At 36.0% G+C, this 14228-nt stretch overlaps 2 protein-coding genes across 2 annotated transcripts; both read right to left on the bottom strand.

Annotated features, from left to right (window-relative positions):
• Positions 1-3915: 3915 nt before the first annotated feature.
• Positions 3916-6133, bottom strand: LOC101291245 (membrane-anchored ubiquitin-fold protein 6-like). The gene is made up of 4 exons (XM_004300612.1): positions 5625-6133; positions 4762-4932; positions 4015-4076; positions 3916-3946 (listed from the first exon to the last, which is right to left on the bottom strand). The coding sequence occupies exons 1-3, from the start codon at positions 5755-5757 to the stop codon at positions 4021-4023; spliced, it is 360 nt and encodes a 119-aa protein (XP_004300660.1). The 5' UTR covers positions 5758-6133; the 3' UTR covers positions 3916-3946; positions 4015-4020.
• A 2673-nt stretch (positions 6134-8806) lies between these two features.
• On the bottom strand, positions 8807-11668 carry LOC101290956 (F-box/kelch-repeat protein At1g22040-like). The gene is made up of 3 exons (XM_004300611.1): positions 11514-11668; positions 9241-10702; positions 8807-8957 (listed from the first exon to the last, which is right to left on the bottom strand). Exon 2 carries the CDS (start codon positions 10693-10695, stop codon positions 9259-9261), a length of 1437 nt encoding a protein of 478 aa, XP_004300659.1. The 5' UTR covers positions 10696-10702; positions 11514-11668; the 3' UTR covers positions 8807-8957; positions 9241-9258.
• Between the last annotated feature and the right edge of the window lie 2560 nt (positions 11669-14228).

The raw sequence follows: 14228 nt of genomic DNA, 5'->3' as shown, positions 1-14228 counted from the left end.
GAAAAGAAAAAGGGTTTGGGCCTCACACCCCAAACCGGTCCACACCATTTATAACCCAAACTTCCAAAATAAAAACACCCCGAAAAATAATACCCGAATAAAAATTACCTTTTTCTAGCTAAAATTTACTATTTTTACCGTCGTTGTATTTTCCTCATACGAATAATCCTCCGCACATAATCGTCCCCGAAACCCCTCTAGGGACCAATTAAACTATTTACTCAATGATCGAGACGGTAAAATTCTTATTATAATCACGCTAGTAAATAAGGTAAAAATATAAGGGTCGGGATGTGACATAGTTAATACCTAATTAATTATGGTGATGGATCTATATGGTAAGAGGCAATGGAAACATGACATAATATTACATAGAAAGGAAGCTAGACCTATACAATTATAATCATAACCATTCAATCCTACTGATAGAATATTATTAATTGACATTTTCTAAAAACTTTGGAGGTGCCAATTATAATAATAACCATACAATCTTACTAATAGCATAACATTAATTGGCATTTTTCAAAAACTTGGGGGGTGCCATGGCACCCTTTGGTCCTAAGCTAGTTCCGCCAGTGTTTCAAATTGTTTATTTAGTTTTGGTTTATGAGAAACTCTTGTTTGTTTATGTTCATGTATCCGCAACATAGAACATTATGAACTTGTGAGTGGAGCTAGAATTAGGTTGTTTAATCTCCTAAACGGTTAATACAACTTAATTCAAGGTAGTAAAACCTATAGGACAATAGGTGAAACCAAATAAAAAAAATTGCATGCTAGGTAGGCGTTCCACACTAGTTTTGCATACTTGTTTAATCAAACTTTCATTGATCTTAATGCTTAAAATAATTTGTTGATAGGATAACGTCTATATCTTGATTATTTATTCTAAAGGCTTAGTAATGGTGTGTTCATCTTGCTTAAGTATTCAAAGGAAGTAATAAGGACTTACGTAGTGCGTTCACGGTTTGTTCTTGATTGATATCGATTTGTCATATGTCCCTATTTGTGTGCACAACACACCTCTTAGTTAACCCTTTTGAGCCTACGTTAAGTCTTTATGTCATCACCCATGTAATCTTCACCTTGAGCTTAATCCTCACCTTAAGCTTAGTGTAGTGATATCTCTATATTTGTCCTTAGGACCTAGTAAAGCTTATGTTGTGATGTATTGTACGTGTGGAAGATGATGAATAACAAGTGTAGGGGGAAGGAAAAAAGAAAAAAAATGTGTTGACCGAAAAAAAAGTAAAAAAAAAAAACATGTGGCGGCACTAAAAAAAAGAATAATGATGAAAGTATGGATTAAGTCTCCCTTTGTGGTTTGTTTTAAATTGAAGATCTAATGATGTGATATATGGTTTTTATCCTCATTCATGAATGTTTAAAGGTGATCTTATGGCTCTACTAAGTTTTAAGGACGATTTGCAATTCTTTATCCTTTGTTTCATTAAACCCTAGCCTTGGCCAAATTTTAACCTTGATAAAGTCTTTTATGATCCAAAAGATGGGCAGTCATCAATCTGTGGAGATTGATTACAAAAGTTGAGCATATGGGTTGGTCCGTTTGACAAGTAATTGATATCTTTCATGAGATATTTTTAATTTCACAAAATGCGTTTCTTTCTTTATATGTGAGTCTACTTGTTTGCTTATTCTTTCACATATATACATTGAGTGAAAAGCCTTTTAAGCATTAGCCTTGATTCTGAGAGAAGAAAGAGTGGTAATCATGTGAGGTTGAATCATATTTGTTGGATATATGCTGAGCTTCACCCATTGCCATTGTCACCCCCGTGTTTTACATGCTTATATACAGAGTATATGTTTTAATTAACTCTCGAATTATTCATGATTGATTCTTGATTGAGTGTTGATGCTATGAAAGTAAGAGATTTTTTAGACAATAATGTTGAAGGCATAATTTGTTTCGAGTCTTTGTTTTGTTTTCTTTGCTTTAGATTTTGCTAAGGGACTAGCAAAAGCTAAGTGTGGGGGAATTTGATAGAAGCACAATGTGCTACGTTTATAATGTCTTTCCGACCCTATTTAGCTATGTAATTCCTTTAACAATGTTCATATTAAGTTATTAACTAAGTTTGTGTTTTTAGGTCATAAATAAAGCTGAGGAGCCAAAAAGAGACGAAAGAAGAGAAATCTTGAAGAAAAAGGAATCCATGTCGTGCAAGGAAAGAAATCAGAAAATCTGTCAGAAATTATCTGTCAACTTCGACAGAAGATTGTGATCAGCTCACAACGATTCAGGAGATTTGTCATATATCAATGGAAAGCTACAAAAGTCTACTTTCCAGATTACGGATCATCAATATCTATTTTGGAGAAGATGTTATGACCGTTTGAGTGACCAAATGTCAGTCTGCCCGAATTTCTGATTTGGACCAAAACTTCTATTTTGAGGCCCAAACCACATTGGCAAGCCCATGGACGAGTTTTGAGGGTTTCATAACCCTAACCACAGCAGAAAAGAAGGGGAGGACATGAAGATTAAAGGAGGCCAACAATCTCACATCATCAGAACCTCCATAGTTGCGGACTTGCACAACGAAGCCGCCAAGCCATCATTGATCTCTCCATTATGCACGGTTTATCTTTCCTTTGTCATCTTTTATTTTCCTTGTGTGATTTTGCAGCCATGTGTGGCTAAATTCTCTTAGTTAGGGGCAAGGTTTGAAGCCCCAAGAATGTTTTAGATATTGTTTTAAACCTTGGTTTCAAATTATTGAGTCTTTCAAATTGTTTATTTGGTTTTGGTTTATAGGGAACTCTCGATTGTTTTTGTTCATGTATGCGCAACATAGAATATTATGAACTTATGAGTGGGGCTAGAATTAGGTTGTTTAATCTCCTAAACGGTTAATACAGCTTAATTCAAGGTAGTAAAACCTATAGGACAATAGGTGAAACCAAATAAAAAGGATTGCATGCTAGGTAGGCGTTCCACACTAGTTTTGCATACTTGTTCAATCAAACTTTCATTGATCTTAATGCTTAAAATAATTTGTTGATAGGATAGCGTCTATATCTTGATTAGTTATTCTAAAGGCTTAGTAATGGTGCGTTCATCTTGCTTAAGTACTCAAGGGAAGTAATAAGGACTTACGCAGTGCGTTCACGGTTTGTTCTTGATTGATACCGATTTGCGACTTAATAATTGAAGCTTTGATTATTAACATGTCTTGAAACATACTTGGTGGTGGATTTCTAAGTCTCTAACGTCTCATCCATCTAATATTTTCTGCTTTATTTTGTTTCTTTGTTTTTTCTTGTTTATAATCACAAAACCTCATATCTCTAGTACTATCATCTTTTGTTTTCTCTTGTTTTATAATTAACGTAAGTTGTAAAGGTACCCACAATCCCCGGCTTTTATAACGATACCCTTATTTACTATATACTACGATTGACACAAAAGAGTTTTTAATTGAAACGCTCGGTTTCGGTTGCTATCAACATACATAAGTGTTTGAATGGTTCACTTGACAACTATGCTAAGCAAACCAATTATTTTCCTAGTCGTAGTGTACTAATTCTATTTGATCTCATGCTTTTAATTGTAGAGAATAATATGAAGATCAAAACATTTGAAGCAAACATGTAATGGTCTCTGCAGTAAGTAATATATACAAGTGAAACAAAGATAGTTTAACAACAAACAACAATCGGTTCACAATAAATCTCCCAAATCAATCAAATCAATTGCTTACGCTGTTCTTTTGTTTTGTTTTTTCTTTACCCACTTGTTTGCTTGGGAGCCAATAAATCAGAAGCTCCCGATCCAACAGTGTGTTCTTTGTTTCATAATAGATCACATGCAGTATGAAACTAAAAGAGGTGTTTTACAGACGGAAATCAGAAGATTCAAAGTAAGAAAATCCAGAGTTGATGGTTTTATAAGCTTCTTGCTGGCGCTTGTGACTGGGACCTGAGCAATAAATGAAGAATAAATGCAGTGACAATAAGACGCTGAGGAAGCTCTGCTTTGCCTGTTACCTGGAGCTACAATATTGTGCATGAACATCTAGGCGTCTCCGGTGAATCATTCTGCAACTTATCTGTGGAGAAGTCAACCATTAGTTGCTAATATTTGGAAATGCTTTCCATTGTTTGAAACATAATTAATTTCTACATGTTATATGAATGGCCACAATTTCTAGTGCAGACATCACCGCCTAGGCGCCTACTAGTTACTGAAAAGAAAAACTTCCACCATCAAATTTTCCTTAAAACGTGGGAGTTTCTAATTAATGGACGATAAAATGCAGAAAAAACTAAGAAGGGATATCCCAAAGAACACACAAGAAGGCACTATATATCAGCAATATCGAGGAAGGGAAAGGACCAACAGAACAACATAAATAGTAAACGAGAACCCTTGTTTGCTTTAAAGTTTACGACATGGAACCTTACAATAGACAGTACATTGAATATCCATTAATCTATCACATCCAGCTTGTATTCTGATATCATTAAGCAGCTGTACTTGTGAGAACAAGCTTGACAGATTGATGTCGGCTAAAAATAGACTCAAGAGTTCGAACATTCTGTCTATGCTTAGGGTCAAGATACGGTAGATACCACGAAGAATTTTGTATCTTATCTAAATCAGATTCGCAAATACATAGACCTGTCATCATCATGACTAGGAAGAGACTAATAACACCAACAAAATCAACAAATGTGCTAAAAAGAAATGAGCAACATAATTGCAACCATGCCCAAAAATAGAAACATAATTACCACTCTTTTTGTCTGCAACAGGAATACGCACAACCACATGCATAGTGATGAGACCTCCTGGGAGTTCACCAACTGGAAGTCTAGAATCAGCAAGTGTCCTGTTGTTTTCCAGTATCTTTCCCGCATTAATAAGCTTCAAATCATTTATCATCCTTGGACCATTTTCTTTCTCTATAAGATATTGTATTGCAGAAGAAAAACATGTCAATTTCAAAAAAAAGCATAATGTTAACAATGTAATCATTAAGGAATTCATTCATAAACTTGGGCAAATAATGGCGCTTTCTGCATTTCATTATTTTTTGGTATGGGTTGGTGCCAGAGAGAGAACAAAAAGCAAGATATGGCCAACCAACACCAGAAACATGAATTATAACTAGAATAAACACAAAATTACATTACATTACTCAGTATATGGTTAACATAAGCATACGCTTAAACAACAACTCCAAATGTTTTAACGATTAGTCCGCCATTTCAAACCATCACCTTGAGACTATATGTACAACAAAGGACAGAAGCCCCAAAATTGCCTAGACAAGGCACTATAGATAATAATAAGAATTATATTTAACTAGTTCTTCCCTTGTAGAAACAGTATCTTGGCCAATAAACTATGAGGCTTTCAACTCTTACAGATTATTCAAAGTAAAGGCTCCAAACAGTAGTTCCTATAAAAATTGCTAACAAAGTTACCAAGGTCTAAATTGAATCAATGTTAAAAACTTGTGATAAGCATAATGACAAATTGCAAAAGCCTCCCATAAACACCCAACAGAATCATATAAAATCAAAACAAGTTCAGCAACATAGTGAAACAATTAAAACACAACAAGTACAGAACTTTTAACAAAAGATGTAACCTTTGGGCCATTGTGTAAGTATTTTCTCTTTGAGTGATGCAACAGTGGCAGCTGGGCTGTACTTGTGTGGACCTATGTCGGTGCCATCTGATAATCTGAATTTGACCTCAATCAAATCTTGGGTTGCTGCCATTGATGAACTTCCCAGCAAAACCCCACTTCAGAATCTCATCACACTCTCCAATAAACCAGGTTGGTTTCTACAATCAGAGAAAACCCAGATTGAATCTGATGAAGATTTACTTATTGGACCAGAACAGCAAAAGGCTTTGATGATTGAAGTGAACTTGGGAGTTCACCCACTGATAAAGATTGAAGCTTTTGTTGATATAAAACACTAAAACCCAGAAACAGGGAGATTAGATATATGTGCTCCAATCAGGAGATCAATTCAAAGAAAGAAGAAAGAGTCCTCCTTTTGCTTTTAGCCGGTAGAAGAAGACACCTTCTCCTTTGAATTGCTTGATGTAGAAAATAACGAGGTAGAAAGTACCCAAAACAATCTGAGTGAGATTTTTCACCAGAATTAACAGAAATTTGAAGTCATTAGAGAGGATGTGATTACTTATTTGCCCATACTTTAGATAATAGCGATATTATTATAAATTATTTTTTATCTAACTTTTGATGTTTTGAAAATGACTATTATACTGTGAAGATGCGTCGTGATAGTTTAACATTATATGGGTAAGAAACTAAGAATTAAACAAATAACATCATATCAATAATACATATGATTACATCATTATTATTTTAGAAAAATGAAAGACTAATTCATTAACGAATCATTCTAATGAGAGTTTATAGCTAGAGTTTCAAACTAGAAAGACCTCGAGTATTCTGAATGAAAATGTGCTAACTATTAAATCTTGAAAGTCAATCCTCGTCGCAACTTATCCTAGTAATCCTAATGTAAACAAGAAATTATACATACTACAAACGCTTACGATCATAGAGATGGGTATCCAACTTAGCCAAAACAAGATTATATCTCACTACAGTGTCCATTTTCCTGGAAGAAAAAACTAAAATTTTAGAGTAATCCTTAATCCACTTGTACTATTCTCATTCATCCACTTTTAATAATAGTAATTAGTGTTATCATATTGTTAGTGTTATCGTGAAATGCTCGATGTAATTTGAGATAAACTGTAATTAACATATTGGATGTGTCACTATATATTGTAATTTTTCATTATATATGATTCACATTCTAAAACTATAAATTATCTGTTGCATTTCTAAGTTCCAGCACGACACTCTTTAGATTTTAGTTCCTTCCCAAAAATCATTTAACAATTCAAGGCTTTTACTAAATTATTGACTCATGTACCAACATGTTTAGTATAAAACAAAATGCACGTAATTTGGAAACCTAAAGGCAAAGTCAAGAATGCAAGTCACCTGTGAAAGGTTTAATTAAATAATTCATCAGATCCTTGTTGAGTAAACATTATCTTCATGAGCTGTATCTCCATTTGTGAGAGTTGAAGCAAATCACTCGGTGCTTGGCTGGGCTCGTTTGGCTGCTCCTTTGCCCATGCATGCTTTGGTTGGCTGCAACTTGATCATCGCACTATCTATTGCAACATGTTTTAAAGTTTTAATCCAATGTAGATTAATCTCTCTCCCACTTTTCAATAATCAAGAAGAAGTTGATGATAGAATTCCCAGTAATGGAGAACTAGAATAAAACATACTTTTAAACAAGAAAACTTAAGCATATAGCATAGAATTTTCAGATGTGACTTGTATAATGGAAGCATCTAACTTAGTTTCATGCACCCATTACTGTGTACGATTTCTTGTTTCTATAATATATCCTTTCGAAGTTAGAAGGGAGGATTGAAAAGTTATTAAGTAATCTAGATTGTTGATTGAATTAGTCACTACTCCCCCATGAATCCAAGTCATGGAAGGCAACTACTAAGATTGGCAACCATAACATCTCCATCCAGAAAACAACAGGTATCTAAGGATATTATCATTTTGACAGATTCAAATGGAAATAAAAATGATGAGGACTAATGAGGATGAATATGTCAAACTCAGATGACAAGTCGGCAAACTTATCAAAACCATGTCCACCAGAGGACGATTTATATGTACAGTGCTATCAACAAATAGACCATTTCATACTGATGCACAGCTGGGAGGTTTTACAGTATCTGATGACTTGCTGCAGGGTTTCTTCTTCGTTAGTTGAGTCGTCGGATTTCATGTCCTAGACATTCACATAATGTTTATGAATTCAAGTTGATTTGCCAAAGCAGCAGGATAAGCTCAGAAGACTCATGTCTATTACATGTCTTATCTCAGGCTGTATATCTTAACAATTAACAGTTATAAATTGCTGATCGCCAACAGCAGATCAGTACAAGCACCAGAAAATCTATAATACTGACACCAGCCATTATGAGAACAAGAAGTAGTGCTTCAACAATGTGGTGCTGATTTCATGGACTTCACTGATGGGTACCAATTTATATCCGATTGTATAGATTTAGATCAGTTTCACCTTCACTACCAATGTCAACTATACAAACTTAGCATTGTCTCCTATCACAAAGCCATGGTGGATGTCTGCACATAAATATCTGTCAAAATATTCAAATTCTGCATTATTGGCTGACGGACCCTAATCTTATGCATCATTGCATGAATCCATGTTCAAAAGGATATGTTCACATGGTTGTTCTTGACAAGTCTCATTCCTTTATTAAAAAGTGAAACAGCAGTCAATCTGCAAAATCTCCTTCTGCTTGAATTCACATAATTGGCATGTAGGCAATATCTCTGAAAGTTTTCATGTGATTCTATGGATTTAATCAAATTTCTGATCTACAAAGTGCAAGGTTTAGATAAATAAATAATCAATATATGTTTGGCAAGGGCTCAAGGCCCATAAATCAACACATCAATCTGCAACAGATATTCAGATCATACAAGCATCTTTTTCTTTTTAATTTAGTGTCTCCTGATCGTGCAATTGACAGACCCCCTAAAAGTAGTGATTCTGATAGTAGGATCCAAGACTATCTTTGAAGGCAAAGCTACTGATGGAGTTTGAGATTCCTCATGTAACTCATAATTGAGGTTGCACCTAATCCAAATAAATCAATGTAATTTAAGGCATAAAGAAAAACTTAAGACAAAGCATAGGCTGCATAGACAAAGGTTGAAACCAAAGTATTCCTTATGTTGTAATGTGATATTATCCCCTGGAAAATGATAAATTTAAGTTTCTATAGAGAAAGGTAGCAAGACAATTAATTATCAGATTCACCAACCATGAAAACTCTAGTATGCTGCATAAATTGTGAGTTACCATATCTGCCAAATTATCAAACAGATGTATCAAAATCCAGAAACCAAAAGAGTAAAGGCTATGAAGGAAGATGAATTACATGGAGGATCATGATGGAACATAGATCAATATACGAGTAGCATAATTTGTAGACTTCAAAGACTCAATAACTGATGATAGCGCATCATATAATATTCCTCCGTTCAAAAACTTCTGGATGAAGACAAGCCTATTGAAATGCTTTAGACAAGTAATTTTTGTAGTATCAACATATATGATATTGTATGAAAGGCCAGCTCCTTGACTTACAGGGATTGTCGCCATAAACTAAATGTCAATAACTTGACAACTGACCAATTCACTTGGCCCAAAATCCTTGGTGCCAATGGCTTTCCACACAACTGTATCCGATTCTGCCAGTGACTCGGGATGTTCGTCTAATAAGGATCGGGCTATGACAGAACACGAGCTTGACGACAGTGAACCCAAATCGTTCCGTAGATCAGCCCGCAAAACAGCGATTTCATGATTAATATCTTTTGTTATAACATGAAGCTTTCCATGAAAACCAGCAAGTAAATATGGAGATTCTGAACCAGCCAAATCACACATGGGGAGTTTCCGTATAACAACTTTCCAAGCATCTTCCTGTTGATCATACACCTTGATCTTACCACTATCCATAGAACTTGAAGGATCAAAAGCATACAATTCACCATCTACCACAACACTCAACTTTGAACCAGCTTGCCGAGCAGGCCAACCGTCTCCCATGCCATTTGGCATTTCAATCCATGAATTTGTCTTAGGATCATAAATTTCTCCTCCAACATCAACAAAAAAGGGCCATGAGTACAGACTCTGGGACACACATAACCTTCCCATGTATGGAGTCAACCCGGTGGCAATAGGCTTTAGCATGTCAGTCAAGAAGGCAGTAGGCAAGGCTTGAGCTTTTGAGAATGGCATGCTTGGTACTTCAGACCACGTACTTGTGGAGGGATCAAAAACTTCAGCAGATTGAAGAGGTGCTAATCCACCTTGGCCTCGACTAACCCCTCCAACAACATAGAGCTTGTTATTCAGAATGCCTGTTTTACCATAGGCTCTACTTGTGGACATGGCTGTCACTTCGCTCCATGTATTTTGAATTGGATTATATCTCCACACACATTTCATAGTAGAAGTTTTACAGAATCCACCTAAAACATAGAGGCATCCATCAAGAGCACCAATAGCACAACCACAAAATGGCATTTGATCAAATGAGTTCTTTCTTCCAAGCCAGCCTCTAATAGTATCAGCAAATTTGATGCTTGGCCCAACCATATTCCATATCGAAAACCAAGGCAAACCTCTAGTATACTCTTCTTCATAAACTACATTTGGCATCCGAGGTAGCCTCTGCCACTTCCTTGACAGGGGATCAAAAGCATGCCACAAGAGTTTATCTTCTTCAATTTTGGTCAACAAGTATAGCCATTCTTCTGTTTTTCCGAGCTCTTTTCTCAACTTAAATAGTTCAGAGCTTGTAACAGTTCCCTTCCACTTCTGCGACACCAGCCTGATATGGGGGTAGCAAATTCTAGGAAGTCTAGCAATAATTTGGATTGAGAGCTCATCAGGAAGATTGGGAATTAATCTTTGGCTCTCCTCAAAAGTAGGTGATGACATTCTTTGCCGCTTACAGGTATCATTCTGAGTGACCTCATGATAATCTTTTGTCCCAGATTTGGGACTGCCCAAACTCAAAATAGCCCCCATTCAATATCTGAAAAGTATCAGTAAAGGCTATGAATCTCATGAACTTCTATCAATCACAGACTTGGGACCAAACAAACACGAAAAAAGAGAGAAAAGTATTGGATAATCTTTGACCTCATGATATTATACTGCAACAAGTTACAAACTTCTGTTCATCACTAAACTACGCATAAAGCCACAAAATTTTGAGTCAACGGAACAGTTGACAGTAATTGATAGATGCAAGAAGGAACCTTTGAACATTTGGCTTCCAAAGCTACTCAGAGGCATCACTCCAGTTTTGACTAACTTGAGCTAAATTTTGCTACTTTTTTCTCAGTATAATGCTAATATGCAGATATATTAGTCCCAGACAGCACTGGTCCAATCTTCCCAAAGATTCACCTTTTTCCACCCAAAAAGGTCATAAATTTACTTTCATCATCTTAGCAAATGATCACCAATCTATATCCAAATTCAGATTTGACAACTATCACCAAATTTCTCAAAATAACCCGTCATATATCTAACCATTATACATTTCAGAATTGATGAAAATGAAAGGTAAATAAGATGTAATCCTCTGAAATGCAGCCTATAAACCTAAACCAGATAAAATTGAACAAAACCCACAATCAAAAATCCAACCAAAGACAAACCCAAATGAAACAATCACTAACCAAGCACAAACAGCAAAAAATTATACCTTTCCACCACAAACATCAAAAATTGCAACAAAAACAATCCCAAAACAGATACATATTACAAGCCTCAAACTCCAAGTTACTCTTTCAATTCTCAACCAAAAATAAAGAAAAAACAAAAACTGGGTGTTGTACCTGTTGATCCAGAAAATGAAACCCTCAAATCTGGTAGGTTAGAAACCAAGATGCTTTGCTTCTATTGAAGCTTGATCTGCTTCAATGGTTTATGGCGGGTGACTTTAATGGAAAACTATAGGAGCTCATTGTATGGTCTGACACGTGTTTGGAATGATATTTTATCTTTTGCATACGTCTTTTAGGTCGCGCGAAATACTATACTTTTCTTTTCTGATGAATTGATGATTGATTAAGAAAGACCCAGGTATTGAGTCTTGGACAGTCCAAATGATGAGTCTACATAATGCCGACAAATTGTGGATTGTTAAATCACTTTTAACCATGTTTTGTTTGATTGTTTTTCACATTCAAATTGGGAATAGAATGATTGACTGGTAAATGCTACGTTACGTAGGGATTGACTTGACAATAGTATGAAATTGCGATGCAATTCATGTGCTCCAATTACTACAACAATATATGGAGAGACCGTATGGAGATTGGAGAGACCGTAGATGGTCTCTGATATAGAAGATATATAAGTCAATCGCTTATCACTAAAGTGGAGGTAGTAGTTTTTTTTGTTTTTTTTTATTTTTAACTTTCTATTACATATTTTGCTTTTATTTTAAAAGAATACGCGCGCGGAAATCTTTAAAACTCGTAAGAATTTTAAAAAGAAACCTCTTTTTAGAATTTTCAGGTTTCCCCATAAATCTAAGTTGATAGTCCACCGTCCGCATCTCTCCTCACTCACCTCCATCACTTGTCCTCTCTATGTATCCACATGTTTTCTCTCACATCCTTTGTAGTGAAATTGCACCCTTTATATGGTGAATTTTATCTTACTCATGTTCATATATATAAGTGGATTTTCCAAAACATTATTTTTGGTGCTGATGATGTACCCACATTTTGGAATGAACATTGTTTTTGGGCACCATAATATGCACTTTGTGAAAATGTTCCAGGTCACTACTATAAATATGGCCAATTTGGAGAAAAGTGTCTTTAGATTTATCTCTCTTTTTCTGGGATCTAAGCCTTTATGCATTCAGAACAAGTACAGTATACCAAGAACTATGAATCGGAGATTAGAGAAAGTCACTCCCCTTTCCATGAATTGCACTCGGATCTACATCTCATCACACATTCACTCTCCAATTCTAGCTAGCTAGCTTAGCCAGATTATCTATCCTCAAATAGATCTCATCATCTAGTTGCATTATCATTGTTAAGGCTTTTCATATATATGCTCACAGGTAGAGATCGAGAGAACTGATTTAATTAGCTAGTTTTATGAATTCAGGTATCAAATATCTAGCTTTTCATTCAATTTTAGTTTATTTAAATTTGGTAATTAATGAAAAGCTTAATTATTTTTACAAAGTTTTACATTTTAAACTAGGGAAATAACATGAAAGAAAGAAACTAAAGAACCAACATCCTGGTTACACTATGTTCGATATATCTCGACCGCCAGATCTAAGACTACATATAACAAGGCTGCTTAGCTTGATCCAAGAACAAACACACCCTGATTGTTCTTATGAGATGCCCTAATTATATGACAGCAGTAGTGATTGGACGAAGAGGAGCTGAAGCAGGGTGTGCAAAGTAGTTTTGCGGTTGTTCATGGATTGCAGCTGACTTTGTGAAATACATATTCCCATATTTCTCAGCATACCTGCTGATCTCCGAGTGTGACTGAGGCACCGAATTGCAGACCAACATAGCTTTACTCTCATCCACATTGTTTTCACATTCATCATCATCAACATTATCGTCATCATCGTTATCATTCTCAGCATAGTCTTTTTCAGCAAACTGCACGTTTTCCATTTCGAGCACTTCATTGTTTTCCTCACACACAGCCAAATGTCCACCAGACGACTCAGGCGGCAAATCATAGGTGGTTACTATGGTGTTGTCCAGAGGCACAAGCTTCAACACAAGGTGGCCGTTGTCACGCTCAGCTTCAAAGTACTCATGGTGCTGTGCTTTCTCTTCTTGCAAAACTAGCCTTCCATTAGAGTAATGCCTGGTCAGATTCCAGGGCATACGACATTGCAAATTTCCCGTTTGTGCCAGGAAAGGTATTGGTGGTGGAAATTCCCTTTTCACCCTTTCGTTTCCTTGAGTACGTTTCCTCTTGGGGTTACTGCGAGTAGTACTGGTCGTCATTGCCATGAACATATCCTCGTCTGAGGTTGCCATGAAGGGGACGCCGCTGTCTGTTCCGAGCAAGTCGTCCATCATAGACGATGTCCACGACGATGTCTTATCCAACAACGACCTCGAAGAAGTGAGTGAAGACTGCGGTGATGGCGATGGCGGTGCTAGCTTGTAGTTCTTATGAACAATGTGGCGATGATCATGGGATTTAGGGTTGAAGATTAGGGTCTTCAGACCCAGCTTATTGAGATTTTGATGCGTTGTTGGATTATATTTCGGGGTTTGCATGGGAAATGTTGACTTCGAACGCCACAACAAAACGAGAGAGGTAATTATGGATTTGAAAGCATTGCAGAGAAATAACCTTCCCCTCGTGAAATCCATGGTGTGATTTGACCTGCAAGTAATTCATGATAAGGAAGATTAAGGAAAATGCCCAAATGCATGAAAATAGGGTTCTCATAGCCCAACTTAATGACAAACATTTTTCTTAACCCATTCTAATGTTTCTTAACAAAAATACATTTTTACCCCTAATCTTATGATCTCTCTCTCTCT

The sequence above is a fragment of the Fragaria vesca genome, linkage group LG5 (assembly GCF_000184155.1).
Source record: "Fragaria vesca subsp. vesca linkage group LG5, FraVesHawaii_1.0, whole genome shotgun sequence".
NCBI lineage: Eukaryota > Viridiplantae > Streptophyta > Magnoliopsida > Rosales > Rosaceae > Fragaria > Fragaria vesca.
The sequence above is the reverse complement of the archived record's forward strand: the minus strand, read 5'-3'. Positions and strand labels throughout refer to the sequence as shown.